The following is a 24,465-nucleotide window of genomic DNA, read 5'->3' as shown; positions in this document are numbered from 1 at the left end:
CTTCAATTTATTTCATACCGTTCACAATAAACTGTCATGCTTCTTTGGGTAATACTTTTCGGAAATGTGAGAAACACTCAGGTTTAACAGATTTGTGTTAACGTTATGGATTTACAGTTTATTTCGGTAACGCAATTCACTGTCTTGCCGATTATTTTAAAACCGTTTGAAGATTGGAAATGTCTTTCATGAGCGTTTTAGCGGTTACCCTTTAAGAACGAACTGTAGTATGCGAAGAGGATTATTTTTATCGTGGGAGAGAGCAATTTACATTGCCTAAAACGTATGTTGTTGGAAACTGATATATGCGCATAATTAATCAGGGATACGGAATACATTAAGAGGTACTTCTGATTTTCTTAAAGCAGGAGTTAATATGTTTGCATAAATTTAGGGTTTAAATAAAGTTTAATTACAATTTCAATTAACATCAGAATTTACTGTAATTCTGATTAGGAAATGGAAAAATATGAATTAAGCAATTGCTTAATTGGATGGCAGACCATATTGCATTGCAAGTAAGTTCACTTGTGTTAGAAACATCCAGAATACCAAAACTGAGTAGAATTAATGATTAAGATTGAACTGTAAATCCTCCTTTAAAAATTCCTTTAGGCGATGAAGCATGCTAGATGAAGAGTCAATTTTGCCCCTGCCCACTGCCTATGGTTTTCTTGGATCTTTGCTTATCGATAAGGCAGCTCTAGATTGTTCTTGGACTGGGGGATATTGAGGGATGAGGGATATTTTATCCATTTCCCTTTATCGTCGTGTATACAATGCTTTATTTTATAGAAGCCATATACCTAAATCATTGTAAAGCTTCTGACAATTCTGAATCTAATTTAGATACGTCAAAAATAGCAAGCTTAGGTTCTACCCTGGGTTCTAAATTCTTCATGTATAAATCGGCGATTTATTGGTTCATTCGAATTTGGCGGACTAAACATCTCACTCACCAATAAAACGCCTCATTTATACACTCATTGCATAAATAACTATTTTGATATCTTTGAAAATAAATGGACGCCAACGTATTTTCTAAAATGACATTTTTCTGTTTTTTGGCGTCTTAGTATATCTTACGGTTTCCGTGTCCCCATAGCAAAAATGAAAAAACAAAATTTTTTAATGCGTTTGTAATAACAGCAGTTTTTATTTTTTAATAGGGATAGGGGGCGTGAGCAATTTTAGTTTTAAGAAAGAGGGCGCCATAGAAATAAGTTTGGGAGCCACTGATCTAGATTATGTAGAGCGCATCTTATATTTAAGCACAAGACGCAGCCCTTTCATTGAAATATTTAGTTAAAAGTTCAAGCCTCTTACTGATGATCGATTGGTTGTATAGGTCCAGATAACACATCTCGCTGGTTTCCTTGCGATTTTCTCTTTTGGGAATTTATGAATAACAGTGTCTACTACAACCCACTAATTTGGTAAGGTTGAGACAAGAAAAAATGGAGACTGTGATAAAAATTGGATTTGGATTGGATGCATGCGGTACTAATCGCGCATCTATTTGATGTACGATTTATTTCTGCAAGTGGTCTCTAGCGTAGAACCATACGGCTAAATGTAGAGCATAGCCAGTCGTCACCTAACCGTGTTCTCCATTGAAACAAATTATTGTAGATTCCTAATATTAATAATAATAAGACAAGTTGACTACTTCACTTTTAGTTTCATTCATGTTCAAATTAAGCGCATGAATGGAGTGCAATGTAATAGTAACGTCAGTTCTCAGTAAACCGTCGTTGTTGTAAGTGCTCAATGTTTAAAATTATATTTAAAAAACTTATATTTAAAGGGGAAAAAAGGAATTTTCAAGTCTTTTCAATACCTACAACAGAACGCTCTAGAAGCGAGAAAAGTTTGATGCAATGAAATTCGTTCGTATCTTTAAGTAAAGGAGAACCAGATTAACCGCTAGTGTCCAGCTAGGCCATAGGATGAAACAATTAATATCTAAGAAATGTGACAAGGGGATAAATAAATTGTAAGGCCCCAGATTGATGTTTGGATCACTGCTAGCCTTACAATAGGTGCTGAAATTTGATTATAATAAGAATGACATTCATACCCTCACAACATTGTAGGTATATTACTGTAGGATTACCAAAAGCGTCGGATGCGAAGCTGACAAGTGAATAAATAAGGTTAACAAAAGCAACATACACTCCCTAATACCCTGGATGTTAAATAGCGATGTTGAAGTTGTAAAGCTTTCGTACACAAAGTCGCTTTCATTGGTCTTTTTAATTAGTCATGAAATAGGCAATTTCTTTAAACGAAGTCGTTTTCGAATATCGAAGAGTTTTCATTGTAGTTTTGCGCCTCACATTAAAACATTATTTTTTGGATGCGCTACTATCGTCGAATTTTAATTGTAAAAGCAACTTATCGATGCCGTATTTAAAAATGGGGATCTAGAAGCATTTTTTCTTATTACAAGGAAAATTATAATGGAAAAACTAAATTCTGCAAGTTTCCAAGCCCTTTATTGGAAGAGATAATTGGAAGATTTTTAATATTCTTAAAGCATTTTTTTTATGAAACTGTTTATTAATTTGTGAAACATCTTATATAACTTTGGGTTTTAAGAATATAACGCAAGCCTTTGAATGTGTTTGGTCTTGATTCTGCTAGATGTTGGTTCAGATAATTTCATCTACGATCGCCTCAACAGTTAAAACTTTTAGAACTGATTTTCGTTAAAAAAGTAGTTCTTTATTGAAATCGTGCAATAAAAAAAATGTATTATATTATGGCGTCGTGTCGTAATAGTATATTAAATCATTAGTTTATAATGTAAGCGATTGTGAATGTTATAACAAAACCGACTATTCTAATCGCACATTATAAACGAATGTTTTACGCTACTTTGTAGTCGACTAGACGCAATGGAACAACAGTTAAATTTACGTTTACCTTCATCTTATCAAAACTACAAAAAAACACAAAATGGTATAGTGTGTTAGTTTCTATGACGTTTTTTCCAAACAATTCAACTTTTTCTCGAAAAACTTAAAAATGAAAACGTCATCAATAGACGAAATTAGAGAAAAAGTGGAAGAAACAGGGCGTAATTTGGTTCCCAGCAGAAGTATAATACAAAAAAGTGTTGAAACTGTGACAAAACAAGTTCTCCTTGCTTACTTTTTGGACCAGGTTTTACTAAACCTTTTAATTTTGCCCATATTTATTTCCCTTTCTTTTATGAGTCAAAGGTACACACAGTCTCATCTTTATGGTGCACTTTCTCAAACCTGAAATGTGTGCTGCGAATCTCAAATAACGTGGATATTGGGGGGGGTACCAAAATTGATTGCCTTCATAATTAGGTCGTTCCATTTGTTATGTACCAGAAAAATCGCAAGTATTTTCAAAAGAGCAATTAACGGAGTTTTTGAAAAACGCGCCAAACGAAAAATATTTGCGTTTGAAGGGACGATTTCAATAGGTCAAAGCTACTGTCATTAAATTCATATGAGTGTAAGTGGTTGCCATTTTTGATCCGTTTGGGGCTTGCAGAGGAGTAGAATTTTGTAACTTATCTACCAACGATGTTAAGGAGCAAGGCTCCGTTTGGATTCTTCATGTTAAGGATACCAAAACACATCGAACAACAATGTTTACTATTTTGAATAAATCTGGAGGAATCGATTATACAGAATTGATAAAAAGAGTATAGAAATTTGCGGCCAAAGCATTGCAAAATTCAACTTTTTTGTTCTATTTATCGGTGAATGCACCTGCAACCCCGTAGGAATAGGAAAATTAGATCGCGCATGTGCAAAACAATTGTTTATATTAGTTTTACTTTTACTTGAGGTGCCTGTATACAAAATTTCATTAATTTGGATGTTACCAATTATATAAAAACAAGTTAAAAAGTAATCGTAAACGATTTACATAAAGCGCATTTCCACTTTCATTCATTTCCCATTTGTAAGATGGAACTTCTGTTAAAATCGTAAAAAATCCGACCACAAATATGAAAGATAGCGTTGCACATGGGCAATCCATTTTTGACGTGCTACTTCAATTTCATTTTATGAGAAGAATTTCATTTCAATGCTTTTCTAAATAAGAAAGTTGGAACTGCGCATGCGCAAACCTAAATTTTGAAACTAATGTTAGATTTTCCTTGTTCCAAGCGCCTAAATATCAAATTTCGTTTAAATGCTTCCATAGATAAAAACGTTGGCACTGCGCATGCGCAAAACCAAATTTTGAAATTGGCGTTTGATTTTCCTTTATTCCAAGTGCCTATGTATCAAATTTCATTCAAATACTTTTATAAGTAAAACAGTTTGCAATTCGGTTTATAAATGGTCGAGATGCGAAAAGGGCACTGTGAATTTTGAATCGATTCGATTCAACTTTTGGCATTGCGTATTATATGGCTAAAGCTATGCCCATATTGAATTTCATGCAATTCAGTTCATAACTAACGGAGATGTAAAAGCGATCGAACATTTCTAAACAAAGTTATCGCTCACACGGACAGATAGATGGACAGACAGACAAAGGAACAGACGGACAGACCAACCGGCAGACGACAGATAGCAATGCAAAATTATAAACGATCTCTAGGATCGTAAATAAACGGCAAAAGTGTAAAATTATGGAACATGTAAAAAACGGTTTTTTGTTTTTTTTACAATAACTTTTTTTGTAAGCGGTACAGAAAAAATTTCTTCCTTGGTACAAGACTCGACACCATAACGAACCAAATAGCGAAAAAAGTAGAACAATAGCTCTTAAGATAAAGAACTAGTAGCGTCGCAAAGTTAGCGGACGGACGGAGGGACGGACAGCCGGACGGACGGGCGGACGGACAAAGTCGCCACAATAGCGCATTTTTTTTAATTTTTGTGGAAATGCGCTAAAAATGAGATTGCGTATGAGCAAGACAAATTTTGTGAATAGGCATTAATTTTACGTTTACTCGAGGTGTCTTCACACAAAATTTCATTTAAATATCCTGACAAATTAAATAAATTAGATTCCGCATGCGCAAACCCAATTCTCTAACGGGCATTAATTTTACTTTTATACGAGGTGCCTATACGTACAAAATTCCATTTAAATACCTTAACAAATTTTTTAAATAATCATCAATTTTGCTTTTAACTAAGAACATGTGTACCAAATTTCAAAGCGATCGGACATTTCTAAACAAAGTTATCGATCACACGGACAGATAGATGGACAGACAGATAACGGAACAGACGGACAGACCAACAGATAGATGGCAGACAGCAATACAAAATTATAAACGATCTCTAGGATCGTTAATAAACGGCAAAAGTATAAAATTATGGAAAATGTAAAAAATGATTTTTTTGTTTTTACTTTGGTGCAAGCCTCGACACCATAACGAACCAAATAGCGAAAAACGTAGAACAATAGCTCTTAAGATAAAGAACTAGTAGCGTCCAGACGGCCGGATGGACAGGCGGAGGGACAGACGGACGGACAAAGTGGCCACAATAGCGCATTTTTTTAAAATTTTTGTAGAAATGCGCTAAAAATCGGCAAAACCCGGCAATAGACTGACTACATTAGCGAGCGCTGTATACAATCGGCGCTGATGACGTAGTACGGAAATGGGACGGCATCTTGAGCGGTATTAATAACGCCAGACTTTGAAACCTTATAGATGGCAAATATTAATCCTATCGACTTGAAATAAACGTCATGTAATAAAATGATAATCCGGTGCTGAATGGTTTTCCTGATTACAACATTTTAATACTGAGAAATAGTATATTGAAAGACAAGTGTTACAATGCGACCTATTGTAATACGAATATCTTGTGGCACGAGTGGCGACGCGAAACGTAGCCACGAGTGTCCGCAAGATAGGAGTATTACAATAAAACATTGTAACACGCGTTTTTCATACTATTTTTTCTATTTCGGTGCTTTAATTTATTTAAAAAAATCATTATCAGAAACTATAGGGAACATTAGAACTAACATGTTTTATGTTGGGAACACTTTTTATGCCGTTAAGTTTTAGGTTGGCAGCCTAGTAAGACTGACATTTTGAAGTTCAAACATGGAAGTACCCAACGAAGTACCTACTTGTACTAACTAGTAAGTGCCAATTTAAGAGATGAGTTACCAAGAAAAAACGACTATAATCACTGTCTTTGTACAACTGTTTTCGGCCGAAAACAGTTGTACAAAATCGTCATTGTGACACCGAAATAGAAAAAATACTTTATACTCGTATATGGGCTAACTTAACCGACTTCGTAGCTCTACTAATAAGAAAGCAATAGTTTAGGATTTCATTGGAATACACTGGATACAAATTTGATCAACTTCTTTGCATACGGGTGATTCCTATAGTACCTGCCACCGTTTGGGAGCGTGTAGGTGGTGCGTAGGGGAGTATTTTGATATAGGACACTTGGGGTCGGAAATCTAAAATAAGGGTGCCAGAGCCAAATTTACCTTCTGGAATTTCGCGCCTGTAGGTAGGCAACCCAACCGGCCGGCGGTGCACACGGAGCGATCTCAGGCGGCGATGTGTGGCTGACACTTGATCAGAATTTTGTTTAAACCCACGAAATCCCGTCTGCAACGACGCGTATCAAGTGAATAAACACTATGGCAATAGTATAATAATAGTTGGCTAGATGTAGGAAGTGCATTGAGAACAACGGTGGCCACGTTGAACACTTGTAAACGTTATTGCTTTTGACTGTCGTTTTCCCTCCTTCCCTCCCATGTCGCTTCCTCGCGCTAACTCGCTCTGCATCGCTCCGCGCGAAACGTCGGTCGGTTGGGTTGCCTACATACAGGCGTGAAATTCCAGAAGATAAATTTGGTTCTGGCGCCCTTATTTTAGATTTCCGACCCCAAGTGTCCTATATCAAAATACTCCCCTAGGCACCCCCTATACGCTCCCAAACGGTGGCAGGTACTATAGGAATCACCCTGTATTTTGTAAAGAGAAAGATGGAGTATATTTTAATTTTCAAGTGAGGATGACTTGGACCTGGGGTCGGCGTGCGTGTTTTTACTGTTGGCAAATTCATCTCGTTCAACGACAAAATCTAATAGCATAGTAATATTTGCTTTCCATAATTTTAAAACCAAATAAGACGCTGCGTTACATCATTATGAGCTTTTTCTGAAAACAAAGTGAAGAGTTACATGGAAATTCTTAATTTTGGTTATAGTACAAAGATCCCAGTAAATACTAACGAATCGACTACAGTTAATAAATGACAGGCCTTTGAAAGAAAATAGGCTGCTTGTTCACTTCATATGGGATATGCTGTATGATACGCAGCTAAATAATTCTCAATTGACCAAATAGTCTATAACTAATATCCTATATACTGCAATTTTTTATGTAATCCGAGCATAGACTGCTCCTTTTGGACTTGTAAAGCACAAGACAAAAGTGAATACCAGGGTGAGGGTCCTAACGCTAACATTTTAGTCCAGTAAAATCGGCTCTGAAATATTCACACGAGTGACCCAAGAGTACAACCAGATGTGTTATATATCATTTATTTAGGAAGTCTGAGTCTGGGAGAAGGTGAGTGGTAATTCAAATTAGACTCGCCACAGTTCTTATTACTCCTCTGCATAACCATTGAGTAATTCCTTCACTCAACGGTATAACTCTTATTTCGATGAAGTCCTTTTATTTACTCGTAACAAGCCAATCTCATTGTACTGATGAACAAAACATACCACGTCAACCACTTCGATATTTTATTGTACCGGAAAGCTTCGAAATAAACGTAATAAGTAATCTCTATGATTAAAACATTGCGCCAAAGGAATATATCGATATTTACAGTGTACTAAAACCAATATTATATAGTAATGACCTACCGTAAGTTTATTCCCTATCGAATTCAGGCTAAGCATTAAATATTATTATCGTAAAATGAAACACAAACAAGAAAATTTTTCGTATTTTTCTTGTCCCCTATAAATTACGTAGGTACATTATCATTGAAGAAATCACGTTTTATTTTCCTTGTGAGTAATCCGATTACGTACCTACTTGTATGTATTCTCTACAAATAGCTCCAATTGATTTCTCTATTTTCGGATCTCTCGTTTTAAGAGCCTCTTTAGAGTCCGTATATGGAGCCCTTCTAACGTTTTATTTCGTAAATGAAATTGCCTTTGTGTTGTAACGACTGTTCATATTAAATGAATGTTGTGCTGCATTGGAAAAAATTCAAAAAATCATGATTTAGAGACTTTCAAGTCCAAGACGATAAGACTAAATGCATAACTTATTAGATCATTGTGTGTAAATATTAAGGTTTTGTTCGGTTTTCAAATCAACTATTGGTTAGGAATGCGGTAAAGCACGATAGTTTCGGGCGGCATGCGGCCTGGCACGCCACTCTTTACGTAACTGCAGAATTGATTTCTACTAGCTATTAACTTCGGTAAAGTGTTCACGTCTTCTACCACCTCTTAAACACGCAAATCATAAAATCGACAAAACTGATGAGAGTCGAATTAAATTTTCTACCGGCACGCATAGTCATGAATCCCATTAGTAATCACCACTCATGTTCCGTCTTCCCAAGACTGTTTTATATTTCTTTGAAACTACGAATAGCGTTTTCAACAAGTTAGAGATTTAACCCATTTGAAACATTGGAAATGTTTTTACATTTTTTGCATAATGGAGGTAACATTGTAAGTTAACCGAGCGTCAGGCAACTCACGATACGAATGCTATTTACACAGAATACAGTGTGGACCATTAACTGTTGAAGTAATTAATATTACTTTGTTAATTAAAAATAAAAAATTAACTGGAACTGGAATTAATTGGACAGTCGAACTCTAAATGCGCCAAAAGTTGGTGCATGTTCGATAATCAGTTTATATGCTGCAAATCAAATAGTATATAGGGCAGTCCTACAAATATAAAATGTACTCAAGATAAACGTAGCATAATGTATAAAAATATAGCAGCGTTGTTTAGGAAAATTTTTGATTGGAAGTGGAACATTAAATGTATCTCTACGGTAGATTCTTTATAACAATTGTCTAGGAGTTCATTGCACATTAAAGTGAGAGTTTTCTATAACATGTTTTACACGTCGAAATAATTGGAAATCTTACGATGTTTTGTTTATCGGGGAAAAAGTTGCAGTTCAAAATTATTCTTGATTTTTGAAAAACTATAGTTTGAGTTCTCATGCGTTCCCAGATCCCCAGATGCAAAATTAAGAAGACCATAAGACCAGAATTTTCGGCACTCCCTTCGTTCAACGGAACACTGCATGCTTTTCTCGATTTTGAAACGTTGCCGAGTTTACCTTATTTCTGTGTTCTCGTAGTATAAAGTTAGCTTAGAATCTGGGGGTTAAGCACACTACAGAAGGAAATTTACAACACATCATACGGGGTGTTTACAAATAAGTTTTTGACGTTACCACTTGCGTATTTTCTTATACATCATTCCCTATTTGAAAGGCTCAAAACGTTGGGGTCACACAAAGCTGGAGTCAGAGCTGGTAATAACGCTGCCACTTCTTCTTCAATAGGGAGGTCATCATCCACTGGTCACTTGGATCCGCTGATATCGGCGCCTCTTATGGTTTGTACAAACTTCAATTATGACAGGGGAAATATTTTTTTTAATTTCGTAGGGTCCAGAATACGTTGGGGAAAGCTTGATCATTATATAAAGAGTATGATTGCGTCAATAAATCTTCTGGCCTACGACTATCACGAGACAATAATTGTCGCATGTCTTCAAAACTTTTTCATTTTCTCTGCCTGCTCGTACGGAATTATCGAATTACGAAGTTATCCACCTGGACCGCCCTCAAAAGTATCTGAGCCGTTAAAAGTTGCCTTTCAAAATTTAGGAAAGCCGGAACGAACTTGGTGGACATATTCTGCATGGAATAAATGGCAAATGGTATAGCACCTAAATTATTAACGCCAATAACTTTGTTCGCTCGTTTGACCGGATCAGCTTGTGGAGAGAAAGGTGGTATCAACCTGCGCTTAATACCCCGGTATCGTAGCATCTCCTGGAATTGCCGACGAATTGTGTGCCATTGTCCAACACTCTCACACCTATAAATTATTTGTTCCCGAAATAGATTAATTATTACTGGAGCAGTAGCTTTCCGTATGGCCTTCATTTCGATCCATTTTGTAAACCTGTCTTGAAACTCAATTGCGAAACCATTACTTGATCTCGGAAATGCCCCTATGAGGTCCATACTGACTACCTCCCAGGATTGATTTGCCTTGGAGAACTATGTACATACATCTCGCCCATCGGAGATTGGGTGGAACTTTTGAATGTAAGGCAATTATCGCATCTTTTTACATATCTTATCACATCTTTAGTACATCCTGGCCAATAATACCTTTGAAATATTCGTGCTATTGGTTTATATATCCAGCGTCGGGAACATCATTACATTCCTTGAGGATCCTAATCCGGTTTTTAATGGGTACACACGTTACCCTTCTAGGTACCCCTTCAGTTTTTCCACCACCCAGACGAATGCAAGGCATTCTTGTTCGATGGTGAAAAAGTTTATTTCTGCAGGGTTTAGTGCTCTGATTCCTGTTATTGAGTTAATACCGCTTCTAATCCGATAGAACTAGCATCCGTTTGCAGACCACATTTCTGGTTGAAACTGGGGCAAGTCAGGATTCGTGATGTGCTAAGTTTCCCTTTAAATTTCTGGAAATTTTCCTTTGGACCCAATTGAATTTGCACCATTTTTTTAGGAGACTGGTCAGTGGGTAGATCAGTTGTGAAACTTGAGGGATGAGCGATGCCATTCACCTCCTGGTGAAGAATCTTCGAACTGCTTTTACTGTTTGTGGTGGTTCCATCTCTACTGTAGCCTCGACTTTTTCTGGATCTGGTTTTATACCATCACTTCCAACTAAATGACCTTAGTACGTCAGCCCTGTCGTAGCAAAAATGCATTTATCTTCCTGAATTGAAGCCCATGACAATAACAATGACGTCGTCAAGATAAGCAAACGTCTTGTCATTCACCTCTGGTCTGGTCTAAATGTCTTCGGAATGCGGTTGGTGCAGAGTATAGTTCAAATGGTAAAACTTTGACCTGGGATAATCTCCCCCCAGGGACCGTAAAGGCCTAAACCCGGATTTCAAATCTAACGTGCTGATGTACCTGCCTTCTCGTAAACGGCTTAAAATCGCTTAGATATGTGGTAACGGATATGCATCCATGACTGTGAGCTGGTTCACTTGCCTATAACCTATACAAAATCTATAATTGTCAGAAGATTTTTGTTCCAAAACTATCTGTGAGCTGCAAGGGTTATTTGACGGCTCAACTACTCCATCTTGCAACTTCATGTCCACCTCCTCATTAATAATTTTGTGCATTGCAAGATTACGCGGATAATATTGTTGCTTTTGCGGATCCAGTCCTAGCTTTAGAACAATAGCATGCTCGATAGCATTTGCCCAGGAGAGGTTCGAAACTGACCCAGTTCCTGCGTTTCCAGAAGATCCAACCCCAGGAAAAAAAACACTCGCCATAAAAAGTATCACTTTAGCTCCTCATAATATGAGGATAATATCTTAAGTAACATTTTTTTAAAAATTAAATGTAGGGGTTGATTTTTAAATGTTGAAATACTCTGAAATAATGTCCCAAAGCGTCTATCAATCATTACTTTATTCATCTGAACCAAATTTCACTCATCTTATGTTTTAATGTACACGCTCTGCGCGTAATGACAGGAACTCCATATAGAAATGATGTAAGAACACAGTTTAACACTATGGAAATACTTACGTTGCCTTGTTTATATATATACACGTGTGTTTGTTACACGCTAAACAACAAAGAGATTATTACACATTTCAAAACCAAATACATGGATAGAGCACCAGGGGTGGTAATCTCGTGAGGAGTCAGTACCTCAGGTTGCAACGTAGTAGATACGGAGCAAATTATTATAGTCCCTGCTTTTTAAATAAACTGCCTACAGACATAACAAATCTGCCATACACGATTTATAAACACAATTTGAAAAAGTTTTTACTCAAAAAATGTATTCTTAAGCTATCGTTAGCCTTCGGCCGATTTTATGGAGTAAATTATACACGTCTGTTTGTTTGTTTATTTAACTTGTTTGTTTGTTTTCTATTTGTACTGTTTTATACATTTAGACATTAGCCTTGACATTTGTAAACAAATTTATTTTGCAAAACAAGAACAATAAATAAGAAGACTTAATTGCCGCATCTAGTGTGAAAACCGATTTCATTTTGCAACTTATACAAAGAACACTCCTGTTGACAGACTTACTATGGATACGCAAAGTTCTGTCTTTCCTAGGTAGCATAGTGGTAATGGAAAATAAGATCGCGGTTTGAGAGATTTTATTCGAAATTTTTTTCAACTATAAATTAGTCCATATCAGAATCAAATTAAAAGCAGACGTAGATTAGAACTGTAATCAATTTCCTTGAAATTCCACTTGTACTTCCTATAATATTTACAAACTGACGGAATACTTCGGGAACTCGAGCTCGAACTCAATATGTGTTTATTGACAATGTAAGTAATTTGGTATCTTATATAGAAACGTTATTGATCAATGAAGTTCCATTCCAGCAATTACATTACACTAGTTTTGGTTTGTGCACTTTAAGTATAGTAAAATTGATGATACACTCATTTTGTTGCCACATCATTTAAATAATAGCATTGGATATGTAAGAATCTTCCACACACGGTAAATTCAATTCAAGGTCCAGCTCAGCCTCAAAATCGTTATCACTAATCATAGAATGCTTTGATTACAGATATGCATAAGGTTACTAATTATCTTCGCAAAGTAACAGCGAAAATATGTGTAGCAATGACACTACTTCCAACATGGTTTGGCCCTGTCATATCTGCTGCACTATTGGTGTACATAGCGTTTTTCACCAAAATTTGGCCGTTACTCACAATATATTTGATATGGATTTATACCGTCGATAAAAACACATGCGACGAGGGAGGAAGAAGTAACACATGGTTGAGAAAGTTTTACTGCTTCCCACGGGGTCTTAATTATTTCCCTATGGAATTTATAAATGTCGCAAAAACTCCGTTGCATCCGGCAATGAACTATCTATTTTGTTGCTTTCCTCATGGAATAATGCCGTTAGGGGTTGCAGGTGCATTTCTAACCAATTACGGAGGTTTTGATGAATGTTTTCCGAATCACATACGAATCGTTACGACCTTAAGACACTTGTTCTTAATTCCATTTTATAGAGAGTACCTTTTGAGCAGTGGTCAATGTAGCGCTTCAGAAAGTTCTCTAAGCTACATCCTGGGCCACCCAGAGGGAGGCAAAATAGTGGCACTGGCGGTGGGAGGCGCAGAAGAAGCCTTTTATGCTAAATCCGGCAACTATTATGTTGTACTAAGGAATCGTAAAGGTTTCGTGAAGGTGGCACTAAAAAATGGATCACCTTTGGTTCCAGTAATTTCGTTCGGTTTAATTGACGTTTACGACCAAATATCAAATTCACATTTTAGACGATTTCAGAATTGGCTGAAGTCAATAACTGGAGTAGCGCTTGTATTTCCCATAGGCTGTGGTTTTTTTCAAGATTGGTTTGGGATACTACCAAAATCTAAACCTATAACCACACTTGGTGAGTTATATGCGTCTCGTCAAATGCAATAATTGTTACCACTTTTTAGTCGGGGATCCTATAGAAGTCGCGAGAATTGAAAATCCAACACAAGAACAGATTGAACACCTACATTCCCGTTTTGTGAAGGAACTTGTAAAATTATTTAATGACCATAAATGGTCATATATACCAAATGCTAACAATGTCCAGTTAATTATTGTGTAAGGAAAAACCTTAACAGACACTTTATTTAGTGGTTGTTATTACAAGAGTTGAAAAATAATGCGCTCCAAGCTACAGCAACAAATTGGAGTTATAAGTATAACTTAATAAGTAGACTGTCACACACGCTGCCATTGAATAATTATTACTAAACACATTTATAAAAAATCTGCCGCTTGTGTGGGAATTCCGTAGTAAAATAAAGTTTTGAATGTGGAATTTACAAAAAAAATTGCGCAGGTTAACGTTTTAATGCAGCCCCTGCAGATTTTCATGTTATCCAAATGTATGTTTAATTTCAACTGAATGGGTAAAAAAGCAGAAGATAGCTTAGTATAAAAGGTCTTAAAAACGGTAATTGTAAATCTTTGTATATTTTTATCTAGAAGTCAGTGGCGTAGAAATAATTTTCATATACACTATCTGCCAAGATAAGGATGTCTATCGTGGGAATATCGAAAACCATAGAAGATACGAGGATGGTCAAATTAGAAAAAAAACAATTAAAGAGATCATTCTTTAAAGAAAACAAGAAAATTCCGATTATTTCCGAAGATATGCCAGAAAAACGGAAATTTACCGATTTAGTTTTTATTTTTTGCTGATTTTATTTGAACAGCTACAAATAAATAAAAAATATTTTCTCAAAACTACTTTTCAACCTATACACGACAGCGTTAAGAGATTTTCAATACGTTTCGTTTAAGAGAAATCATCATCAGTTTTATTTTTATGTATGGTTCGTAAAAAAAGTACATACTGTATTGTGTAGCACTTTTTGTTACAATTACAACAATGCACGGCACACATAAAAAAAACAAAAGTTGGTTACAACACGATGGTGCAACTACACACAACGCCCTAGGTATCTAGGAAATTTCTTAAAACGGAAAATTTGTCCCAAAGGTATTCTCGCACAATACGGGCGTTGTGCGCGGTTGCATAGGTGGTTTTATGCAGCCGGCCATTTCCCCTATGCTCTCATCTCTAGAGCTCCGTACGTTCACGGAAAGAGGGGTGTTTTCAGTGCGCCGCTCGGTAATGCGGTTCACAAAGAGCTAGGATGGCACATGAGAATATCATATAGTTCTTATCCGATAGACAGTTGGAATGGTATTCACGTTAAGCATTTGTGAGGGAGTTGAACTTCTGCTTGAGAACCGCTTGCATTGACCGTGATAGTTCTGACAAGTAAAGAATGAATCTTCGGAAAAATATAATTAACGTAAGCAAAATCGAAGTGTCAGAAGCTGTATTCCTCGTAACAACTGTCAGCAAAAAGATATACTACGAACATCGGCTGCAGCTGTCATCAAAGCTGGTAGGAAGACGTTTGAGGTTGATCCTCTGGTAATATTTCAGAGACTATTGAGAGGTTCCACCCTATATAATATATATAACCTACAACATTTTTAAAGCTGGCAACTGGCAAGGGTAAAGCTGGCTGCGCCGTCTCGAGAGCACTAACGCTTCTTGCGTTTCAACGATCTTGATTTAAGCGGTCATAGAGAGAGAGCACCGTGTAGTATAAGTTTGTTGTTTTTCTTGTTATTTAATGCAGTTAGTAACCATTGCATTTCTTTATAATTTATTTGTACATTTTGTTGCATAGTTTTTAGTCTTTGTTGTTTTTGAAATTGATGGGTGCGGACATGTACTGATACTTACTGGTTAGGACTTATCCTCGAATATTGTCTACCTCCACAAAAGCATCAGGGGTGACTGAGGACCGTTGCAATGTTTAACAACCTCAATCAATACGAGATCATATCATATAATTCTAGAACTGTAACCACTATATATTAGTGGAAATATGTAATTAGGAGAAATGCTGTTTATTTCGAAATAAATAAATCACTTTTCTAGATCGGGAAATTCAGGATCTGTGCGTTTTCAAGCTGGATGACGCATTAATAAGGCAGCGACTCCCTTGAATCAAAATACCACCCAACCTAATAAAATCCCAGACACAGTTATTAATAAAGTTATTAATTTTATTCAAAATGATAAAGAAATAAAATAAAACGTGTAAACAAATATAGCAAACGAGCTCCTGGGTATGGCTATAGCATGTGCAAAATCAAATTTTGAACCTGGTGTTAACTTTGCTTTTATTCCAAGTGTATATGCATGAAATTTAATTTTTTCAATGATTAAAAAACCATGTTATCTCCGAAACAATTATCTTTATCTCTCACAAATAAAAGAAAAACCTAACAAATCAACTCGAACTGTCACATTAGGACTAACAAGCAACTTGATAACAAATTTTCTTTAAAGCAAAGCAAATCGTCCATCTTGTCATCATTCATCATCCACATCAATAATGTATATTTCATGGAAATGTAAACAATGTACTTACCCAAAAGAAAATAATGGGAAAATACAATAAAAAACAAAACAAAACAAAACGTCTAGACTATAGTTATTCACTTCACTGTTGCCCTAGAAACTCTTTCACGCTGTTTCACGGATTGCGTTAACATTTTTTTTTACATTTCGTTTAAATGTCGCGGTGATTTTGCCGTTGACCTCACCTCGACGATAACGCTAATACAAAAGGAATTCGGGCGTGTAATGGTCTCGGTGTTGCTACATTTGCTTAGCCGCGTACCAAGTTCTTGACAAAATTAGGACTGACGTAGATATCTTCTTAAAAATGAATGCTTTTTAGAACCGGAAATTCCGTAATAAGAAACAATCGGACGGATCCAATTAATACGCCCCTCAATCCAAAAATAGCAAACACCCAAATCCAGAAATACTGCAGCAATTAGATACCTTAGGAGCTTGATTTACATTCTTACCGTTTCCTCTACGTTCAAAAAGAATTAATATTAAATCTATTGTAATACGGTCAAATCTCTTACGGTACGAGAGGTTAAGAACAAGCAAAGTATAGGTGTAGTAAGTGTGAATAAGAATGAAAATTAACCTTGTTTTTAAAAAGATGGCACTAGAGCCGACTGTGTAGTAGCTGCTTTTTAAAGTTTTTTTAATTTTTTACGAGAAAAGTTACAATCCATGGTGTTTTCGTACATCCTGTATTTATTTATATTATATTCTATACACTCAAACTCAAAAGTACAGGATATATGTACGTTTTTTATGGACAATACGTTATGTTCCCATGACGTTTAATTAAGTGACGCATTCGTAATTCTAATTTTCTACAATGTTCATCTTACTTTCAGTATGGAAGTAACATTTTACGACCTTGAGAGGCACACGTATTGCAAATACTTCTCTGTGTCATAGTTACTATTACAAGCAGGTAAGTCTAGCTCAGGGTGGTTGCAAGCTTCTTAAAAATTAGGATTTTCCAATTTTAGATATGGATAATGCTACTAGCTATTTTCGCAAAGTACCTGAAAAAATATATGTAGCGATGCCGCTGTTTTCAATGTGGTTTGGGTCTGTGTTATCTGCTGCAGTACTGGTTTACGTAGCGTTTTTTACTTACGTTTGGCCGTTACTCTTAGTGTATATAGTCTGGATCTATACAATAGATAAAGACACTTGTGACCGGGGGGGAAGGAGTAACACATGGTTAAGAATATGTTACTGCTTCCCACGAGGTCTTAATTACTTTCCTATGAAATTTATAAATGTTGCAAAAGCCCCGTTGAATGCGAAGAGAAATTATCTATTTTGTTGCTTTCCTCATGGGGTGATGCCATTAGGGGTTGCAGGCGCATTTCTAACCGATTACGGAGGTTTTGATGAATGTTTTCCAAATCACATACGAAGACTTGCGACGTTGAGGCACTTTTTTTCAATCCCATTTTATAGAGAGTATCTTTTAAGTGCCGGTCAATGTAGCGCTTCGGAAAATTCGTTAAATTACATGCTGAGCTATCCTGGAGGAGGCAATATAGTGGGCTTGACGGTGGGTGGTGCTGAAGAAGCTTTGTATGCGAAACCTGGAAATTACTATGTTGTATTAAAGAAACGTAAAGGTTTTATAAGAGTGGCGCTAAGGAACGGGTCACCACTGGTACCGGTATTTTCGTTCGGTGTAATTGACATATACGATCAAATGTCAAATCCATATTTAAAGCGCCTTCAAAATTACGTGAAGTCCGTTACTGGGGTAGCGCTTATACTTCCAATAGGATGTGGATTTTTGCAAGATTGGTTTGGGATACTACCTAAATCTAGGCCCATAACGACCATTGGTGGGTATCTATCGCTTGTTGTGGTTTACATTATTAAGTTTTCTTTTCAGTTGGTGACCCCATAGAAGTATCCAGAATTGAAAATCCATCGCAAAATCAAATTGAAGACCTGCATTCACGCTTTGTGGAGCAACTTGAAAAATTATTTAATGATCATAAACACTCATACGTACGAGATGCTGACAATGTGAAGTTGATCATCGTGTAATTTGTTAGTTATATAAGCTTTAAATACCAGATCAGAACAATGTAGCATGAGCAATAAATTGCCGCGATGCGGACGATCTAAATGCAAGTACATGTAACCACCGGATGGCTGAATTGTTCCCCTTCTGTCATAAAGTGATTATTCAGCTGCAGAGGAAAGCGATGCAAACTTTTTAGGGGAGTCGATTGTGGCTGTCTGTCTGCCTATAAACACGGTAACAGGAAAACGCTTGAACTCATTCGTTTTATACCTCTGCACAGTATCACATGTTCAAGCCTATTGAAAGGGGGTTAAATCCAAAGAGCCCATAAGGTCACCCCTCTCTGCACCGTTTCTAGATTTTAAATACAAAAAAAACAGAGGAATAATTAATAGTCTATCGCGTTGAAATAACTATTTAAAATTTTAATTTCTTGTATAGTGTTAACACTCTCTATATAATATTCATATATTAAAGCACAAAGTGCAATTACGTCAACAGTATAATAACCGCCGCACTGAAATCGTTGAGTGAAGGTTAATTACTCAATACTGAAATTCAATGTGTGAAAATGTGAAAATAACACTCTTTTAGAGACTGGCTGCAGAACGTGGCGGAGAATTTGCTATGTGTTCCGTGAGATGTTCTAAAAATAAGTTCATTCGCAAGCTTCTTGGTCCTCTGACAAATGGCGCACAAACTTGCTGTAACCTTTGAATATAAAATTATATTCAAAGCTGTAACCCAGTTTGTGTACGATACTATATAGACAGATCTTATACATCAAGATTTTCTGAAATTGCTCTGATTGAAATTCTTGACAATTTTCTTTAATCAGGCCGTCCACACGGGCCACTTCAATGCACCTGGTCGTCTCCTCTCGTTCAATCTTAAATGTTCGACACCATTTCTTGACACTTGTATACACAAAACATGAGTCTCAATACATTTATTGCATTCGCGTATACAAAAATTGAATAAACCATTCATTATTTTCGAACGGATTGTTACCAAACAACAAATGCGATTGTAAAGTCAGTGTGACGTTTACACACACACAACTGTCAACACTTCGCTCTCCGACTTATTCACACTGTAGCTACTCGAAGCTGTGTGCGACAGTCGGACCCATAATCTTTGGGATGTTGCTCTAATTTGGGCAAAATCTTCAATCATTCACCAATTTGGTTGGGAAACGGAAAAAACCCATTAACTTGGTCCACATGAACAAAATGTGCTCTCTCTATCATATACTCATTTTGGTTATAAGTTGGTAGATCAAAATCTTTTTTTTGCTATAATTTCCCCGGGGAAAGCAAAATGCATTACACAATAACTAACTTATATATGTTCTCAGTGAGGGGGCGCAAATCGAACAGCGTAGCCAGGGCTAAACGTAGTTTCATTTATTTACATCGCTCGAACCTAATCGTAATGAGGTCGATAGTAGCTTCTAAAGAGTCAACAAAAAGTGTCCCATTTCCATGCATTCAGAAGAGCGCATTTTAATTTTTCACAAAGAACTAGTATCCCTTAGAAAGTTACATGTTTCAAAATGGACGTGACGTATGGATATTCCTCATATGCATCATTTTTTAATATCCCCAGATCAAAATATCAGGGGAGGTTCAAACATTTTTTCACAATTTCTTACTGTTGATTCTTTGGGTACTGTTTTCTGAGATGTAAGAATATATGTTTTCGTTTAATTTTGTTGAATGTTTGGAGAATTTGTTTTATTGGATACTGGTTTTTGTTACTTACTTGTATTAAAGTTCTTGGTTGTACTTGCGTGGTCTAACGATGTATGTATTAACCTATTGAGTTCAATCCAGTACCAATGACATGTGACATTTTCCATAAACAACTACAAATTTATTATCGTTACTGGTTGAATAATTCATAATTTCAAGGGCATGTCCGTTTGTTTTATTCAATAATTCGGTATTTTTACCAAAACTCCAGGTACATTGCTGACTGTATAATCAATTAGGTATTCTATGGAGAATGGTTAATGATTCCATGACGTTTCATGGCCGAAGTTAAATTAAAATTAGTCAGAGCACTTTTCTAAATACTATAGAAATAACTAGTATGTAATGGCGAATAATTGTAATTTACCAAATTGTTTCAACATTTCAAACCAGTGGCAAAAGTGTGAAACTACGTCTTCGTAATAAATGGCATTTTATTATATCATTGAAGTAAAAATTCAAAGATTTCGCAATCCCTGCAACCATCGTAGACATTGGAAATGATAAACGTATAACCTATAAAATATGTAAAACACAAAATAACCCTTATTCACACGAAATCACTTGACACGTAAACTCGTAGCATGCTTGTAATACTATTGCGGGAGATGTGCGAGGATTTTAGATTCGAATTAACAAAACCCTTGCGCACTGTAACGTATCGACAGTATCCGCAACTTTTCCTGAATCTACCGATTGCAGTCGAGTACGGTACAATCATCACTTGATGCGACACCGCTGTCTTCTTTTCTGCTTGACGAAACTGGTAACTTCATACCCATACAAAACATAAGCATTTCAAATGCTAAAACGAATATCTTTGTTGACTTTGTTCAGGGCGCAAGCTAAAATAGCGTCAGTTCATATTGGAAATTTATTTTATTTTAATCCATGATCTCTGTCTGTCTCTGTGCAAATACGTAGATAGTTTTGTGTCAACTTTATGCTTTCATAAATTGGTCATGTTTATTTTGTTTTTCATGCTTCAACTGGCTCTGATATGAAAATGAAAAATATTCAAAACTTCAAATGAAAAATTACATTGAATTTAGGTGTAGAGATTACTTTGTGCTTGCGCCTTCTGACCAATGTAAGTGTTTATCTGTTTCCAAAATGTTATGTTCGCAATACTGTTTCTAGTTGTAAAACTATAGGTTCTGGGGGCGATTTTGAGCACTAGTAAGTATGAAACCTCTACGCAAAAATGAGGTCTAGTTTATTTTCAATCTTCGACAATACTCTTTTCCGCACACACGCAAGATATCATTCTTTTGTTGGGAGCAGTACATTCCAGACGCATTTGTGACGGAGTGGAATTCTGTCTATAATTTGTTGACTTTTGCATTTTTTTTAAAGCGACGTTTAGGTAAAATGGATCCGTTAATGAACGTTTTGCCAAATGAAGAATTTAGTCCAGTCAAATGAGACGTAAAAATACTAAATGATTACAAAGGTCCGGTAGAAGATTTGATTTTTCCGAATTTAGTAATCATAATTGAAATAATATCATGCTCTCTTGTAATCCCTTCTCCTCTTCTTGATAGGACATAAATGATTTAACTTTTAATGCCAATAACATCCTATTCTATTTATTTTTCCCGCATTCCACAAATTGGGAAACCATAAAATATTCGGGAATAGATATGATATTGGTTCAAGTTTTGGGAGCGGATTTCTGATTCAGTAAGAAAACTTTTAAAAAATTTCTAAATCGAGCTTTTTCCGGTTGGAAGTAGGTTTTGAATATGATAATTATAAAATTATAAAATAAACCCCGAACACTAACAAATACCAAAGTAATTTACTCCCTTTTTTACGGAACGTAATTTTTAGAGGAGTCGCTCCGTTCATAGGTACCGTATTATTAATGCGAACCCAGTGAAGTACCCCCTCCTTGAAGAAACCAACGGAGCACGATGTATATATAAGGAGAAAGGCATCTTAGTTTGGCTATGCTGAACGGTTTACCTATTCGGCGATCGTTACTTTTGCCAGTGACCCTACTTCCGCGGTAAATTCATCTGTGGAAGTGTCTTCTAAAATCGCGCTCGCGCACTTTGAGGCAATTAGATGGCACTGATGTATACATTATTATAATAAGTTGGAATTATAAACCGCATTCTGCTACCTCATTCACGTTTGAAATTATGGTATTTACGGAATAAACAACATCCACTAGTGTATGGGATATTATAGACTTTTGGGACCCCTTCGGCAACGTGCAGATCTACTGCATATTAGTATTCCGCAACGAAGTTTATGAAACAACTTTAAAAAAGGACAAATATGTGGGGCATTATTCTCCGGGGGCAATATAATCCAAAGTTTGAACTGCTTATTCCATTATATGGCATAAAGATATTTACTGCTACTTACATGAGAACTAATAAAGGGCATTATAATAGCAGATTATATTACTATTAACGATAACTTGTTTGAATAATCTAAATTGTTTCGTGTTAAATAAACATGTAGGAAACTCGGAAATTGTTGCGTTCGTGTTTAGCCTGCGAAGCGAAGAGAAATGGTGCACTGTTTAGCTTATACGACAAAATCAAGTATCCAAATTTATATCTAATGACTACGCTAAAGAGCTTCATAATGTCCGATCACACCAGTCATACTACACTCTAATCCACTCAGATAAGGATTTATTAATAGTTGACATTCTAATGGAACAGTTTCGTTCGTGCGGCTGCAATTAATAATTGTCGCTGTTGTTAATTAATTATCCAGTGTGATATATCTTGCTTTGGATAGAATGTGTTATATAAGTACAGTGAAAGCTTTAATCCTTTCCAACCTTCAAGTAATGAAATCGTATATTCGTATTGGAACTTCTAAGTCGAGCTACCTTTAGCATTTACAGAACGGTCTATTATTTCATTCTATTTGATTTTTTTAAATATTTATCCGTTTAGGGGCAGGAGAGAAGAACCCTATCGCAGAGGGTACTGCGTGGGATGCGACTACACAACAGCAAGTCAGCCGCAACCCTTAACGCTAGGGTTTAGAGCAAGGTTTAGAGTGAGTGGAGTGGAAGCTTTTAACTTCCGTGTTGTGAAGGGGAATCGGGTATTCGCAATTTTTTAAAAGTTGTATTTTGTAGAAGGCCACCAAGATTGGTGAAGATCCTGGCACCGTAGTTTAAAGTTCAGGTGGTACTGTGAATTTTAACATCCTTTTTCGTGAATTTTAAGTTTCTTCTTTAGGTTCTTCAACCCGTGCCGCTCCCTCGGCAATTACGGAAACGTTCAGGTGGTTACTGCCCCTGCAATACTTCTTATTGGGTAGTTACGAAAGTGGCGCTCCTAGCTACAGCCTTTTTTGTTCCAGCAGCGTCAGAGTTGGGCCCTTTCCAAGACGCTGTAAGCCAATTTCCCATTTTCAATCAAGCAAGGCCCATAAGAATTGATAAAAAACACATGGGTGGCGGCGAGCTTTATATTTTGTTTTGTTTACTCAGTGGAATGTGTTAGTTCTTTTAAGGGTAGGCAGTGGAGATGAGCGGGTCGTTTAATATTCTTTAGTTCAGTTTTAATATTAATGACGCGTGTTTTAGTCGATGCGACTAGGGACTACAACTACCCTTTGATAGTTTAACCCCGTGTGTAAAAAGATAATTCTAGAGAATATTCTATAATCGATCATTTTATTATTTATTTACTCGGTAAAATACAAACCTCTTGTGCAATTATAAGTGACAAATTTCTATTAATTTCAAATCTATTACACACACTTGATTATACTAAAAATGCATCTTTCTTCAACGCGTATTTTTACGTAAGTACCGATTTATGCGAATGGTGTTCTCGCGTAGGTTTAAATTTAGTTCAGAATGCCGCGCTTAATGGGTGATGGTGCCAACTAGACGGGTATACAGGGTGTTACATATAAGTATGTAAAACAGTAGAGTGATAGAGGGAATCCAAACAAGCACTTTTTCCCAAAAAAAACCCTAAAGCGGATCTAAAAAAGTGGCAGAGCACCTCGGTTTGACCCTCAGGGGTCATTGGATGTGACCCACTTTCAATAGGCTTGTTACATGTGGCATGTAGGCCAACTGTGCAAAGTTTGAATAATAATAATCTTTATTGTCCATACAGCAATAACACCAATATTGGACAACTTCAAAATGTTTAAAGAAACAGTAAAAACGTTGAAGTGCAATTAACTCAAATAAAACAATAAGACAACGAATATGTTAATTAGATATAAAACTAAAGATCAGGTATATAAGTGAAGGAAAATGCAATAATTACTGTGTATAAACTAAAACAAAAATAAAAACAAAAAATATTATTTCAAACTAAGAAGCTATTTAGCGTTTTTAATGTACAATTAAAAATGTCTACTATATGAGATATTAAATTATAATTGTGACACAAGGTATACATTGGCGAATTCTTCAGGCTAATTGTGTTACACTTTGGTATGTGAAATGTGAGGCCACGCCTTGCCGACAATCT

The 24,465-nt window shown here is 36.1% G+C and overlaps 2 protein-coding genes across 3 annotated transcripts; both read left to right on the top strand.

Annotated features, from left to right (window-relative positions):
• Positions 1–12,649: 12,649 nt before the first annotated feature.
• LOC116166722 (2-acylglycerol O-acyltransferase 1-like) lies at positions 12,650–14,026 on the top strand. Of its 2 annotated transcripts, XM_031481797.1 has the most exons (3): positions 12,650–12,772; positions 12,827–13,672; positions 13,722–14,026. In XM_031481797.1, exons 2-3 carry the CDS (start codon positions 12,829–12,831, stop codon positions 13,877–13,879), a joined length of 1,002 nt encoding a protein of 333 aa, XP_031337657.1. In that variant the 5' UTR covers positions 12,650–12,772; positions 12,827–12,828; the 3' UTR covers positions 13,880–14,026. The 2 variants fall into 2 exon arrangements, with proteins under 2 accessions (XP_031337657.1, XP_031337658.1); XM_031481798.1 differs by having other exon boundaries at positions 12,650–13,672.
• A 2,985-nt stretch (positions 14,027–17,011) lies between these two features.
• LOC116166721 (2-acylglycerol O-acyltransferase 1-like) lies at positions 17,012–18,335 on the top strand. The gene is made up of 3 exons (XM_031481796.1): positions 17,012–17,150; positions 17,209–18,054; positions 18,105–18,335. The coding sequence occupies exons 2-3, from the start codon at positions 17,211–17,213 to the stop codon at positions 18,260–18,262; spliced, it is 1,002 nt and encodes a 333-aa protein (XP_031337656.1). The 5' UTR covers positions 17,012–17,150; positions 17,209–17,210; the 3' UTR covers positions 18,263–18,335.
• The last annotated feature ends 6,130 nt before the right edge of the window (positions 18,336–24,465 follow it).

This window comes from Photinus pyralis, unplaced genomic scaffold, assembly GCF_008802855.1.
Source record: "Photinus pyralis isolate 1611_PpyrPB1 unplaced genomic scaffold, Ppyr1.3 Ppyr1.4_LG3b, whole genome shotgun sequence".
Taxonomy (NCBI): domain Eukaryota; kingdom Metazoa; phylum Arthropoda; class Insecta; order Coleoptera; family Lampyridae; genus Photinus; species Photinus pyralis.
The sequence above is the reverse complement of the archived record's forward strand: the minus strand, read 5'-3'. Positions and strand labels throughout refer to the sequence as shown.

What these genes read in the sequence shown, in the direction of transcription:
- LOC116166721 (XM_031481796.1), top strand. Translation starts at nt 17,211, where the DNA reads ATGGATAATGCTACTAGCTATTTTCGCAAAGTACCTGAAAAAATATAT. An exon ending in TAGGCCCATAACGACCATTG is followed by an intron (nt 18,055 to 18,104) that starts GTGGGTATCTAT and finishes TTTTCTTTTCAG; the next exon opens with TTGGTGACCCCATAGAAGTA.
- LOC116166722 (XM_031481797.1), top strand. Translation starts at nt 12,829, where the DNA reads ATGCATAAGGTTACTAATTATCTTCGCAAAGTAACAGCGAAAATATGT. An exon ending in TAAACCTATAACCACACTTG is followed by an intron (nt 13,673 to 13,721) that starts GTGAGTTATATG and finishes ACCACTTTTTAG; the next exon opens with TCGGGGATCCTATAGAAGTC.